This window comes from Eptesicus fuscus, chromosome 17, assembly GCF_027574615.1.
Source record: "Eptesicus fuscus isolate TK198812 chromosome 17, DD_ASM_mEF_20220401, whole genome shotgun sequence".
In the NCBI taxonomy this organism is placed as follows: Eukaryota; Metazoa; Chordata; class Mammalia; order Chiroptera; family Vespertilionidae; genus Eptesicus; species Eptesicus fuscus.
Window position 1 is genome coordinate 12,859,550 of NC_072489.1, and position 13,254 is coordinate 12,872,803.

Consider the following 13,254-nt stretch of genomic DNA (forward strand, 5'->3'; position numbering starts at 1 on the left):
GACCTTTCAGTGCTGACACGTGTGTCATAGGTTCACCATCACTGAGCTAGGAGCACGGTGCCAGCCTGCGCCTCGCAGCTTCCCCTGTCCTAGATGAGGAGTAAAGTGACCAGCCCAGGTCCAACAGTTGATGTGTCGTGGAGCTGGGACTTGAATCCCAGTTTCTGGCTCCTCCATCAGCAGTGTTTCTGTCCCGACAGCCCACTGTGTGTCAGCAGCTCTCTAATCTCCTTCTGGTTGGTTTCAGGCGTGTCCGAATGCATCATCATGGGGATCCCCATGAACATCGGAACCGGGCTCTTCAAGCTGCTCCACAAGGCCAACAGGGACCCGAGCCCTCCCAGGAGGCCCCTGATCTTCGACATAAACGAATTCCACATCCCCCTTGTCACATAGTCCCGGGAAGAGGGGACCGCTCCTGCTTGGTGTGTCATGGCTCCTGTCCTCGAGACCAGCAGCTGCCTCGGCTTTGTGCTCCTTGGGACAGAGGCCCTGCTGTCCCCACCATGCCAGCAGCCAGGGCAGGCCCCCGGCACCCCGGGAGCAGCTCACCCGGTGACCCTGACCACCCCGCAGTGCTTGGCCAGGACAGCTGAGGTTTCTCCACACCTGCCGCCCACTCTACCTCTCTGACACCAGGAGGCCCCGCTAGGAGTCCTCACTCCTCCCACCTCACCTGTCTGTCCAGCGGCTCCCAGGAACCAGGGGCCTGAGCCCCAGGCCCAGGGCACCGTCCCAGGTTTCCCGCCCCTCGGGCCTGCCCGACTCTCAGTGTGATGTACTTGTGTAAATATTGTTACTATTATTTATTTGTTCAGTTTGAAAAAGTTGGAGTTTTTGTTACTTGGTTTTACTTTTGAAACCCAGCAGCTTAGAAACCCAGAAAGCCAGCACTGAAGCGTCACTGGAAAAACTGGCTGAGCCGATGAGCCTGTCTGGGATTGGAAAGTGAGCTGAGCCGCCGTGAGGCCACAGCTGCTCTGCAACGCTCTCTCGTGGCCTGGCTACCCCGTTGCTTCGTCTGCCTCCAGCTCCTTCAGGTTGTGGCACTGCCTTGTCACTCTACCTGTGACAGAGTCGGGGGCCCATGCTTCGTGGCCCATAGAAGTCATGCTGGCGTTTGGGGCCTGCTGGGTGGGATTGTCGGTGTTCTTGGAGGTGATGAGTGAAGCTGGTCCAGCTGCCGGCACTACCTGGTGGCCTCCCCACCCTCCTGAAGTAATCGCCTGTGTGCGCAGGGCACAGGTGCAGAACTGGTGGCCTGAGAAGTGCCCCAGGGCATTGGCAGCAGGTGCCAGCTGTAAGGGGTGAAAGGGTCACCCAGACAGGAAAGGAAAGGCCCACATGTGGGGTCAGCAGGAGCTGGGGACTTGCCCCAGTTGGCAACAGCAGACTCCTCGAAGAGTAAATACTGTGACCATAGGATGCACATGCCAGGCCATCTTCTGCTGGTGACTGCACCCTCCCTGGGGTGGGTTTCATGGCCTCTGGAGTATAGGGTGGCGGGAGGGAACACCAGCAGCACCCACTTTCCTCTGTGTGGCACATGCTTGAAATCGGGGAGGAGAGATGGCGGCAGTAGTGTTTCTGTGAGTAACAGAGGCGCATTGCCAGGAGCCCTGGCCGCCTGGGAGCGCTCTGGGGGCTGAGGAGTCCATGGGACGGGATTGCAATGGCTGCAGATGGGTTGGGTGTAGATCAGCATGTGTCTCAGCACAGAAGGGTTCTTCGAGGGAGCTCACCACCCAGTGAGAAGTGAGGGGTCCTGTAGGCACTGGTTCTCGGGTCCTGCTGCCTGCTGGGACCACAGGCAGAGCAATGTTGGCTGGGAACTGTGTGCTTCCTGCTGTGTGTGCCATGGGGAGGGGGGTGAAATTGGCCCTAATGGAATCATCTCCCTGCCCTGGGCACTGGACTTTATAGTGAGCACAGAGCTTGAAGACCAGATAGCCATGTGTTCTCCAGAGTGAGCTCCCTAGGTTAGGGTTTACTCTGGGCCTGTTGGGAAGAAATAAGAAAACATTTATATTCTGTCTCAGCCATTCACAGATACATATTCCTGCCTAGTCATCTGTCTAGCAGTTTGCCCTTTTTTATCTTTTACAAAGGATTAAAATAGCTATTGCCTCCGTTACAACCCCTGCTGTGTTCAGCACTTTGAGTAGGAGGAACATCCCAGAGTTTCAGTGTGTGTCAGTTAAATTATGGTGTGTTTCCATTTCCGGGTTTATTCGTGTGCATTCACATTGATTCATGTCTGATTGAACCTGACACTGTATAATGATTTTTCGTAAATTTTTGCTCTCTCTTGGCAGAATTCTATTTTTCTACCAAAGCTCAAAGGAGGAAAAATAGATATACATAAAACTGTAGCGATTCATCCTGTAGGTCAGCGAATTTCAACTGGTGTGCTGCAGGAATTTTTAAAGCTTGCAGTGCCTGGCCGTTTAGTCAGGAGCACTGACCTCTTTTCCCTTAGAGTGACAAATTAAAAAAAGACAACAATCAACACAACAGTAGCCATTCGATGTGAATGAGTCAAAACTATACCTTTTTTTTTTCTGTCTGATCGGCAATGTGTGTGTGTGTGTGTGTGTGTGTGTGTGTGTGTGTGTGTGTGTGCCGCAGCATTTTAGTAGTTTATGTGTGCCCTGATGAGAAGGTTGGACATCGCTGCTGTGGGTTGTGAAGCAGATGATTGGGATATACTCGGGCTCTGACTCAAAATAACCAATGTCCCTGCAGCAGGCCCACTGTCAGGTGCTGGGGTCAGCAGTCAGCACCAGCCCCACCCTGTGATGGAGCTGATTCAAACCCAGGGAGGCAGTAGTGCCCCCTAAGTACTGGAAGTGCCACCTGGCCAGGACCAGGTGCCAGCTCAGCTGTTCATTCAACAAATAAGGGCCTCCTATGTCAAAGGCACTGTTCTAAGAACTAGAAATAACAGCAGTAAAACAGGTCCATTAGATACAGGTGCATCTTAAAATAGGTCAGCAAAGCAGGTAGAGAAAAGAGGTTCTGCATCAAACTTGGCAAGAAGTGCATCTAGCATAATCTAGGGCCTGGTTCCTGTGGGCAGGCTCAGCACTCCAGGCCTCACTGGGGTCCCTCTGAACCAGAGCATCCCCCCCTCCGGCCCCAGGTTCCAACCTTCCCTTCAGAACCCTTTGAGCCCCTAGTTTGGTCTCTTTCCCTTGGGTGTGGATGCCAGAGGGTGTGTCTTGAGCAGAGGACACAGCCTGCAGACCCTGGGAAAGCGTGCTGCCGTCCCCTCCCCAGCCCCAGCATACTTGCAGTGTCAGTGAATGGGTGTTTAGGACCATGCGTATTGGTTAAGCTCCTGCTCTGTACCCGGCAGTGTGCTGGGCCCTCAGGGACGGTCCCTGCATACTTGGGACTTACCCGTAAGCAGTCATTGTGTTAAAAGCCTGGGTTCTATGATCAGACTATTGGAACTCAAATCCCAATTTCCCTTTTCTGTCTAGTGACCTTGAACCTCTCTTGAATGCTTTTGAATGGTACCTAACTCGGGGTCATTGTGAAGTTTCAATGTGATTGTGCATGTAAGGTATTATTGCAGCACCTGGCACAGAATATATACTCATTAAGTATGCTTGCATTTTTTTATGTGACTATCACTATTTTTACTAAAAAAAAAGTCTAAAAATCACAACTAAAACCCAGTCCTCGCCCTAGCCAGTTTGGCTCAGTGGATAGAGCGTCGGCCTGTGACTGAAAGGTCCCAGGTTCGATTCCGGTAAGGGCACATGCCTGGGTTGCGGGCTCGACCCCCAGTAGGGGCATGCAGGAGGCAGCCAATCAATGATTCTCTCTCATCATTGATGTTTCCATCTCTCTCTCTCCCTCTCCCTTCCTCTCTGAAATCAATAAAAATATATATTAAAAAGATAAAATAAAACCCAGTCCTCTAACCCTTTTAAATTCCTCCAGATAGAGCTGTGCTTTGTGGCCTTGGGGATGAGGCCTCCGACTTACCCCTGCCCACTTTAGCTCATCAGTAGGTTTCAGTGTTCACACCACACAGAAGAGCCGGGGAAGGGGCTGACATCCACAGTCCTGTAGCCAAGGGCCTGAGCACTTAAGTTTAGCCCTAGAGCAAAAGTGATCTCAAATGAAGGTTTATGGATAGTAAGACCAACATAACAGGGTTTTTGTTTTTTTTATTGAGAGAGATGGATATTGATATTTATATAAGATTATTATATAACAGGGTGTCTGTCCCATGAGGTGGGGACTTAACTTTTCTCTGTCTCTTAAAGGAAAAGCTGCTATTTAAAAGTCGTCAGCAAAGACTATGTAAAGACATTGGTAATAATGGTTGCCTCAGGGATAGAAACATGACTAAAGGGTACAGATGGAGGTGACTTAATTTTCACTCTATGCTCTATTGTACCTTCTGAGGGTGTTTCCAGTTCTTTTTAAATCAATATCTGATGCTAAAGAAATCCAGTCACCTTGGAACTGACTTGGTTCTGAGTGTTCTGTTCTGAAAGGAGCTGAGTGGTAGCAGGTAGACACCAGATATTCAGGGAGAGGGGTATTGTTCTCAGGATCAGGTGACAAAAAAAAAACACCTAACAGTCTTAAATACCTAAGATTTTCTTCTGATGGAAAGCCAACAGGGGGCGTTCCAGGGCGGACAGCAGTTTTCCAAAGCTGTGGGGGACCCAGGTCCCTCTCAGCCTCACCTTCCACATCCAGGGTATGACCCCAGCCTCATTCCTCATAGCCCAAGGGAGCTGGTGGAGCCCCAGGCATTCCAGCCAAGAGGAGGAGGGAAAGAGCCATAACTTTTGAGTGCTTTCACAAGTTACTTGACATCCCCTCAGCCAGCACTAGTGAAGCCCAGCTCCAAGGGAGGCTGGAAAATGTTTGGGTTCTGGGTGGCTGTGTGCTTACCAAAAGTAGGGGCTTCTGTTAGCAAAGAAAAAGAAACCGGAAGTGAGAAACAATTGCCTCCGCCTTCGGTGTATTGGGTTTTCATTTATTTTTTGACAGAGGTCAGCATATCCCCCTAAGCCCCTCGGAACTGGAATGTGTTGTGGCGGGTGGGACCCAGGCGTCTTCCTCTTCAGAAGAGAGGCTGACCCTGGCCCCTTCCCTCTCCCTTTGTCTCTGTTTCTTGCAACTTTTATGCCTGAGTTCTTTTTAATAAACTGACTATTAAATTAGGTCACATTCACTGAGCAGACTGTTCAAACTATCTGGGCTGATGGAAAATATACCTGTCAGACTATTCAATAAATTACACTATTTATTGCTCACCTACTGTAGTCTGGCCCAATACCAGGCTCTGGGTATAGAGTGACAAACAGTTCCTTTGCCCCTTTTCTTTAGAATTAATCCAGTCACCGCACTGTCCAACAGAAATACAATACAAGCCACTGATGGAATTTTAAATTTTCTAATATCTTCATGTAAAAAGAACTGGTGATGGTGAACTTGATTTTAACATGTTTTCTTTAGCTCATCACATCCAAAATATCAGTAGAACGATTATGCATGAGCTATTTTACACTCTACATACTAAGTTTTCAAAATCCAGTGTACGTTGCACACTTAACTGCACATCTCAAGTTTCAAGCGCTCAGCTGCCGCATGTGGCCGTGGCATTGTGTTCAGGTTGGAAAGCAGGTTAGTGCAAGAGAGCGAACAAATACCTCGTTACAGGCTGCTCTGGGCCCAGGAAGAGCTCAGCGCTAGGCAGCGCGGAGGCCTGCTTGGGTTGGGAAGTCCGAGAAGGCCGCTGTGAGGAGGTGACATTGAAGCTGATACCTGAAGGCTGAGAAGGACAAGGGGAAGGGCGTGCTCCAGGCAGGGTTAGTGTGCAGGGAGCCCCTGTGGAGGGAGCCTGGACCCTCCAAGGGCCAAGAGCCACCAGCAGGGGACCAGTCCCATCCTCCTGAGAAGCTGAGCTGAAGTCTGAGCTGAGCCCCGGCCCCAGAGTGTCCATGGCCTCGTGCTCCTCCTGAAGCTGGACACTCGTAGCCACCTGAGGTTGATGTTAGGCTGAACAAATCGCTCACTGTCCAAGGAACTTTCCAGTGAGCGCCTCTGGGGGCTTAAACTGTCCAACAGTCGTTTTCTATTGCTTGTTAACCTGGCCCAAAACCCAAGGCCTGTTTGACAGTAGATAATTCACACACAAAAGGTAGAGTCCTGGCCAGTGTCGCTCAGTGGTTAGAATGTTGGCCCATGCACCGAAAGGTCAAGGGTTCAATTCCCGGTCAAGGGCATGTACCTGGGTTGCGGGTTTGCTCCCCACCCCTGGTCAGGGCACGTGTGGGAGGCAACCAGTTGCTGTCTCTCTCTCACTTTGATATTTCTCTCTCCCCGCTCCTTCCCCTTCTACTCTCTCTGAAAAGCAAAGGAACAATATCCTCAGACGAGGATTTTAAGAAACATTTTTAAGGCAGAGAGCCTGGTGTAGAAAGACTTGAGTCTCACCGCCTTCTTAGGAAGCTTTGTGGCGGAATCCACGCTGTCCACTGTGTGCCTTGGACCTGTGCTTCCAGCCTTCCCCATTTCCTGGAGTTGGTATTGCCTCCCGGGAAGCCAGAGATTAGAAAAATGCCCTTCCGTCTGCTCACCACCAGAGAATGAGCATGACCGTTCATCCCGTACAAGTCAGGGGAGCGCATCATAACCACCTGAGGTTGACATTAGAAATAAAATAAGCCATCCCCAGGCACACTACACCAGTCTCCCAGGTGTACAACGCAAGCAATTTGTTCATCCTCTGGAACACAGTGCCTGGCGTAGGTATGAACTGCCAGCTTGGTGTTAAGTTCACTGTCTGGCAGAAATGGTCCTGGTCTAAGGTAGCCTAGACTCAAGTTCTGGTCATTACCCTCAAGTTCGGCCCCGAACTGCATTGCCACCGGCATGCTGCCCGCCCCCGCCCCCCTCTGCTGTCAGCTTCTCCGTCTGTAAAACAGAGTAAACAGCCAGGCCTGTCTGCTTCATTGTGTCCTGTGAGGCCTCCAGGAAGCTGGGAGCCTGAAAATCACTAAGTTGTGTTACCAGAACCCAGGGAGGAGCCAGCACCGCTGACGGAGTCTACCTCGCCCTCCTCCCTTTCAGGAATTGTCCCAAAGGCTGACCCCGTGACTGCCCAGGGACCGAGCCCCTATGACTGTGTGCTACAGCCTATCCCAAAGTTCCAGCTCCTTCCCGAACACTTAAACCACTGTCCGGCCTCTGGACTGTATTACTTACTGTGCTGATGGTGTCTCCCCCAGTAGGATGTAAGCTCCATGAGGACAGGTATTTTTGTTTTTTTTTTGTTTTTTTCTTTTAGAGCGAGAGGAAGTGAGAGGGAGAGATAGAAACAACGATGAAAGAGAACCATCCATCAGCTGCTTCCTACACACCCCATACCGGGGATGGAGCTGCAACCGGTAATTGAACTTGCAACCTGTTGGTGCATGGAGCGATGCTCAACTAACTGAACCACACCAGCCAGGCTATGTTATTCACTGCAGCATCCTCAATGCTTAGCACAGAGGCCAACATGCAGTAGGTGCTTTAAAAATATTGGCTGAGTACATGGAGTGAGTTCCATCTTAAACTCCCTCTCAGCAGTTAGGGTCAGGCAGTGAGGGCTTGCAGCTCAGTGATCCTGGTTTGAATCCCTGCTCAGCCACTTTCCAGCTTCCTCGCAGCTGCCCTCGCCTGAGCCCACAGTCCTATGAAGGGTGCCCTCCTTGCTGCAGGATCTCTCTTCAAGGACTGCACAACCCCGACTGGTTGTCCTGGCACCACTTCCCAAAAGGCTCAGTTCCACCTTTGGCCAGAGAGGGCCCCTCTCCCCACCAGAACCAGGGCAACGGGCCCTGACAACCTCCTCCCGCCTCCTCCCCTTTCTGCCTGTGGGCCTGGGCCCCAACACTGGCCCCAAACAGAAGAGCCAGAGCCAAATGCTTCTAGCATATACCACCATGAGTGATTTATTTAAGGGCCTCCAAATAATCACTTAAGTGTCACCATGGCAACCTGAAGAGTTTCCATGGAGATCAGAGCAGGAAACGTCCCCATGGAGACCCCTGGGAGACTCTCTAGGAAATCATTACCAGGTGGAGGAGGCTGGAGAAGGGGGAGCTAGACAAATAAGGGAACCCCACGGTTCTCTGTAGTGGGGGGAGGGAGAAGGGGTGAAGGGGCAGAGTGGGAAAGACCAGCTTAGAAAGGCAGGCAAGTTAATGATCTCCACCCACTCTAGGGTCCCGTGTGATAATAGCTTCAGCTGTGTGCTCGGAATATATCTGAGGGGAGAGACAGGAAACTAGTAACACTGGGGCCGGAGAAGGGGGCGGGGAAGAGAAACGTACTTTTCATTGTACGCTTCTCTGTATACTGTTTGAATTTCTTTACCATAGGTATGACATACTAATTATTCCAAAATTAAAATTAAATAAGTTATTTACAGAGTAGTTATATCCTGAAACAACCCCAGAAGATAGATATTATTCCCATCACACAAATGGCAAAACCGTGGTCCAGAAAGTGGCCCACCGTCACAGGCTGAGCACCTTTAGGAACTGTCTCCCCTCTGGACCTCAGTTTCCTCACCTGTAAAGGAGTTTGGCAGTTTGGACTGAATGAAGGCAAATGTCCCACTGACAGGCATCCTGTGACTATGGCTCTTTAGAAGGATTTCTGAGAGCTGGTTCAAAATCCTCCTCTTCCTTTTCCTCTCCTCACCCTCTTCCTAGTCCCCATGCACAGCAGTGGGTCCTCAGGGTTCTAAAGGAAACACTTAAAGAACCCAGAATGGCCCTAGCCAGTTTGGCTCAGTGGATAGAGTGTTGGCCTGAGGACCAAAGGGTCCTGGGTTCGATTCCGGTCAAGGACACGTACCTTGGTTGCAGGCTCCTCCTCAGACGGGGCCCTGGTAGGGGCTCATTCAGGAGGCAACCGATCAATGTGTTTCTCTCACATCAATTTCTCTCTGTCTTTCCCTCTCCCACTCTCTCTAAAAGTCAATGGAAAAATATCCTCAGGTGAGTATTAACAAACAAACAAACAAAAAAACCTCAGAATGTCAGGCTAGAACATGAAGAACCTCTAGATTCTATCTACAGAGGAGGAGGCTGTGGCCCAAGGGAGGGAAGGGGAGCCACCAGGGAAAGGCAAACCCATGAGGCTCTTCGCACACCCTTTAGGGTGGAAGGGTGGCTGTAACAAAAAGGAACAAGTGTTTGGAAGATGCTGAGGAACTGGAACCTTCCTACATGCTGATGGGGATCAAAATGGTGCAGTCAAGTCATAGTTCAGACCAAATTCCATAGACCGGGTGGTTAAACAATAGACATTTTTTTCTCACAGTTCTGGACACCAGAAAGTCCAAGATCAAGGTGCTGGCCAATTTAGTTCTTCATGGAGGGCCCTCTTCCTGGCTTGCAGACGGCTGGCTGCCTTCTTGCTGGATCTTCACATGGTGGAGAGAGAAAGCTCTGGCTTCTCTCTTCTTATAAGGGAACTAATCCCTTCATGGGGGCTCCATCCTCCAGTTTGCAAATAAATCTAATTACCTACCTCAGGCCCCACCTCCTAATATCATCACATTGGGATTAAGGCTTCAAAGTATGAGTTGGGTTGGGGGTAGGGGGGACACAAACATTCAATTCATAACAAGCCACTTTGGAAAATAGTCTGGCAGTTGCTCAAAAGATTAAAGATAGATTTACTACATGACCCCAGTCCATGCCTAGGCATATCCCCAAGAGAATTCAAAACATCTGTTAACACAAAAACTTGTACATGAATGTTCATAGCAGCACTATCCATAATAGCAAGCCATAAACTACCAAAATGTCCAACAATGGATGGATGGATAAAGGATGTATATTCATACAATGGAATATTATTAGCCATAAATAGGAAGGAGGTACTAGGCACATGCTACAATAGGGATGATCCTCAAAAACATTACGCTAAGTGAGAGAAGCCATTCACCAAGGCCCACATATACTAGTAAAGTGATTCCATCTATATGAAATGTCCAGAATAGACAAATCTACAAAGACAGGAAGTAGATTCGTGGCTGCCTAGGGCTGAGATATGGGAAATTGGGCATGAGGTTTCTTTTCTGGCATGATGAAAATGTTTTAAAATTGATTTTGATGATAGACGCATTACTCTGAATATTCTAAATATTCTAATTACACTGAATCATATGCTTTAAATGGGTGATCTGTATGGTATGTGAATGATCCTATATAATAATCCTATATAATAAAAGGTTAATATGCAAATTGACTGAATGGCAGAATGACTGGTTGCTATGATGTGCACTGACCACCAGGGGGCAGATGCTCAACACAGGAGTTGTTTGCTCCCACAGGGGGAGCACCACTCAGCCAGAAGCCAGGCTCACCGCTGGCGAGCACAGCTGTGGTGGCTGGAGCCTCTCCCACCTCCAGCAGCACTAAGGAGCAGTGAGCCGAGTGATAAGGAGCAGCGAGCAGGCAGGCAGTAAGGAGCGAAGAGTCCCGGACTGCGAGAGGTCGTAGGCCGGGCTGAGGGGACCCCCCCCCCTCGCAAGTGCATGAATTTTGTGCACTGGGCCTCTAGTATCCCAATAAAGCTGTTTTAAAAAGAGAGTGAGAGGGAAAGTACTAATCCAAGGTCATACCACCACTGAGTGGCTGCTTTAGGATCAGCCTCCTGGCTGGCCTCCTTTCACACCCTCTGCTCTCTTGGAGGGAGTCCAGTAGGGCCTCTAGGGCCCCGTCTGTAATGAGTGGGTACCCAGTGGCGGGGCTCTACATCACGCCCTCCTCCCATGCCCCTGGCCAGAGCAGCATGCCTTAACCAACTGGGCTGCCTCGAGATTCCACTTGGAGAAAGGGGGCCACTCCCCAAAGAAGAGAAAAGTAAAAAGTGGAAAGCCATTGAGAAAGTATGAAGGAGGGGTGGCAAAGAGGTTCAGAGCCTGGAGGAAGCATTGGCCCTGGAGGAAGCATGCCTTTGCTGGGATGCTCTGACCTCGGGCTTGCTGACTCTGGAGAGACTGCCCCTCCCAGGGCCAGTCAAATCCTAGAGATAGTGAAGGCCTCTCCTTGAGTGCATTTTCCATATGTAAACCAACCAAATGGGAGCCAATACCCCAGCCACCTTTTTTATCTGGCTCTTGTACTTTGGGTCATGAGTCCCCTGCCCTAACCTCCCCAGGCCAGGTACTGACAACCAGGGACAGCTCCTGCACCCCAGAGCTCATTGAAATGATTCAGACCAGCCCATCCTAAACCTGCTCACCCTGCCTTGCCTGTCCTTCATGAGAAAATAAAAAAAAAAAGATTCTTGCCCACGCCCCCCACCCTCCCACCCCCACCTCCTCACTGATGCTGGTGCTTCCCAGTGTGGCCCTGCAGTGTGAGTAACATACAATGTCACTACAACTAAAGAAATATCAGATCTACATTTTAATATATTTTTACTGATTTCAGAGAGGAAGAGAGAGATAGAAAAAACATCTACGATGAGAGAGAATCATTGATCGGCTGCCTCCTGCACACCCCACACTAGGGATAGAGCCCGAAACCCGGTCATGTGCCCTGACTAGGAATTGAACCGTGACCTCCATGTTCATAGGTTGATGCTCAACCACTGAGCCACACCAGCTGGGCTCAGGTCTACATTTTATTTTAAAGATTTTTTTAAATTGATTTTTTACAGAGAAGAAGGAAGAGGGATAGAGAGTTAGAAACATCAATGAGAGAGAAACATCAATCAGCTGTCTCCTGCACACTCCCTACTGGGGTGTGCCCGCAACCAAGGTACGTGCCCCTGACCAGAATTGAACTTGGAACCCTTCAGTCTGCAGGCTGATGCTCTATCCACTGAGCCAAACCAGTCAGGGCTAAAGATTTTTTTAAAATATATTTTTTATTGATTTCAGAGAGGGAGATAGAAACATCAATGATAAGAGAGAATCATTGACTGACTGCCTCCTGCACACCCCCCACTGGTGACTGAGCTCGCAACCCAGGCATGTGCCTTGACCAGAATTGAACCTGGGACCCTTCAGTCCACAGGCCTATCCACTGAGCCAAACCGGCCAGGCAGGCCTCCTTCTGCTGGCTCTAAGCTTGCCTTGGCCCTCTGTGACCTCAGGCAAACTCCTTCACCAACATGCCTCACTGTCCTGATCCATGAACCCAGGCTCCCAGCTGTGCTGCCTCAGGGCCTCAAACAATCATGCTGTATATACTGTTACTTGTGTTTGCACAGGGAGCTGTGCCAAGGGCCTGAGCAGGGACTCTGGTCCAAGCTGCTGTGGACCAGTTAGGAAGAACAAGCATCTTTTCCTAATTTATACATATATACACACATATATACAATGGGCCAGATCCACCTGACACTAATTCACCAGCCTCCCCAAGGAGTTGATTTGACAATCACAATGTCTCCCTCTCCAGGAATGACCAGAGGCCACCCAGTGAATAAGTGGCACCTAATAACCTTGACCTTCTGACTGTAGGTCCCTTCTATCCTGATCTTTGAATGTTCTTCAAGTCCTAGGAGGGCTCCAAACAGGAGGGTTCCCCACCTGGCTGATGTATGAGACTTGGGCAAGAAAATCGTTTAAAAATTTAGGAAGAAATTAGACATCCCAAATGCCCTCTCCTATTCTACCACCCAGATAATTAGTGGAAAACTAAACATTTATTCTCAGGAGAAATTAAACCAGACGGTCTCTAGAGGAAGGGTTACCAGCTGAGCTAGTCATAGGGCTCTGCACTGAGAGCATGGGATTAAGCAAACATTGACAGCGGTAATGTGGAGCTCCAGCCTACTCATGCATTCAGCACCCAGGACACTGCCGCTCCAGGTGCTGAATGAAAGCATGCCTGGGGAATCTGACTAGCTCCCCACCCAGCAAAGACCTAAGGATGCTGATAACAGCTTCACCAATGAAATGGCTCAGCAAATCGAAAAGCTCCAGCCATATGCTCAGTTTCCAATCAGCTTTTTAGTGCTTCCATTCAGAAAACCAACATCATCAGACATTGAAAAAAATATCTAACATGAAAGGCAGATATTAAAAAAAAAGACAACCACAAAAATACTTGAAAGATATGGCTTAGGGAGAAGAAAAAAATTTCAAACAAAACTTATCATTAATATCCTTAGAGTGATTTTATACATGTCATATAAACTGAAACAAGAGCATAATATCGTTGTTTTTTTAAAAGCAGAACATTCAAAAGGCAAAAGGGGCCCTAGCTG

The 13,254-nt window shown here is 49.4% G+C and overlaps 1 protein-coding gene across 1 annotated transcript in view; it reads left to right on the forward strand.

Moving 5' to 3' along the window:
- Positions 1-2,566, forward strand: part of POLR3A (RNA polymerase III subunit A) — a 46,446-nt gene extending 43,880 nt beyond the window's left edge. Inside the window, exon 31 of the mRNA XM_008145303.3 lies at positions 248-2,566. Coding sequence (XP_008143525.2) covers positions 248-396 — 149 coding nt within the window. The 3' untranslated portion in view covers positions 397-2,566. The remainder of the gene's footprint in view (positions 1-247) is intronic.
- Positions 2,567-13,254: the final 10,688 nt, after the last annotated feature.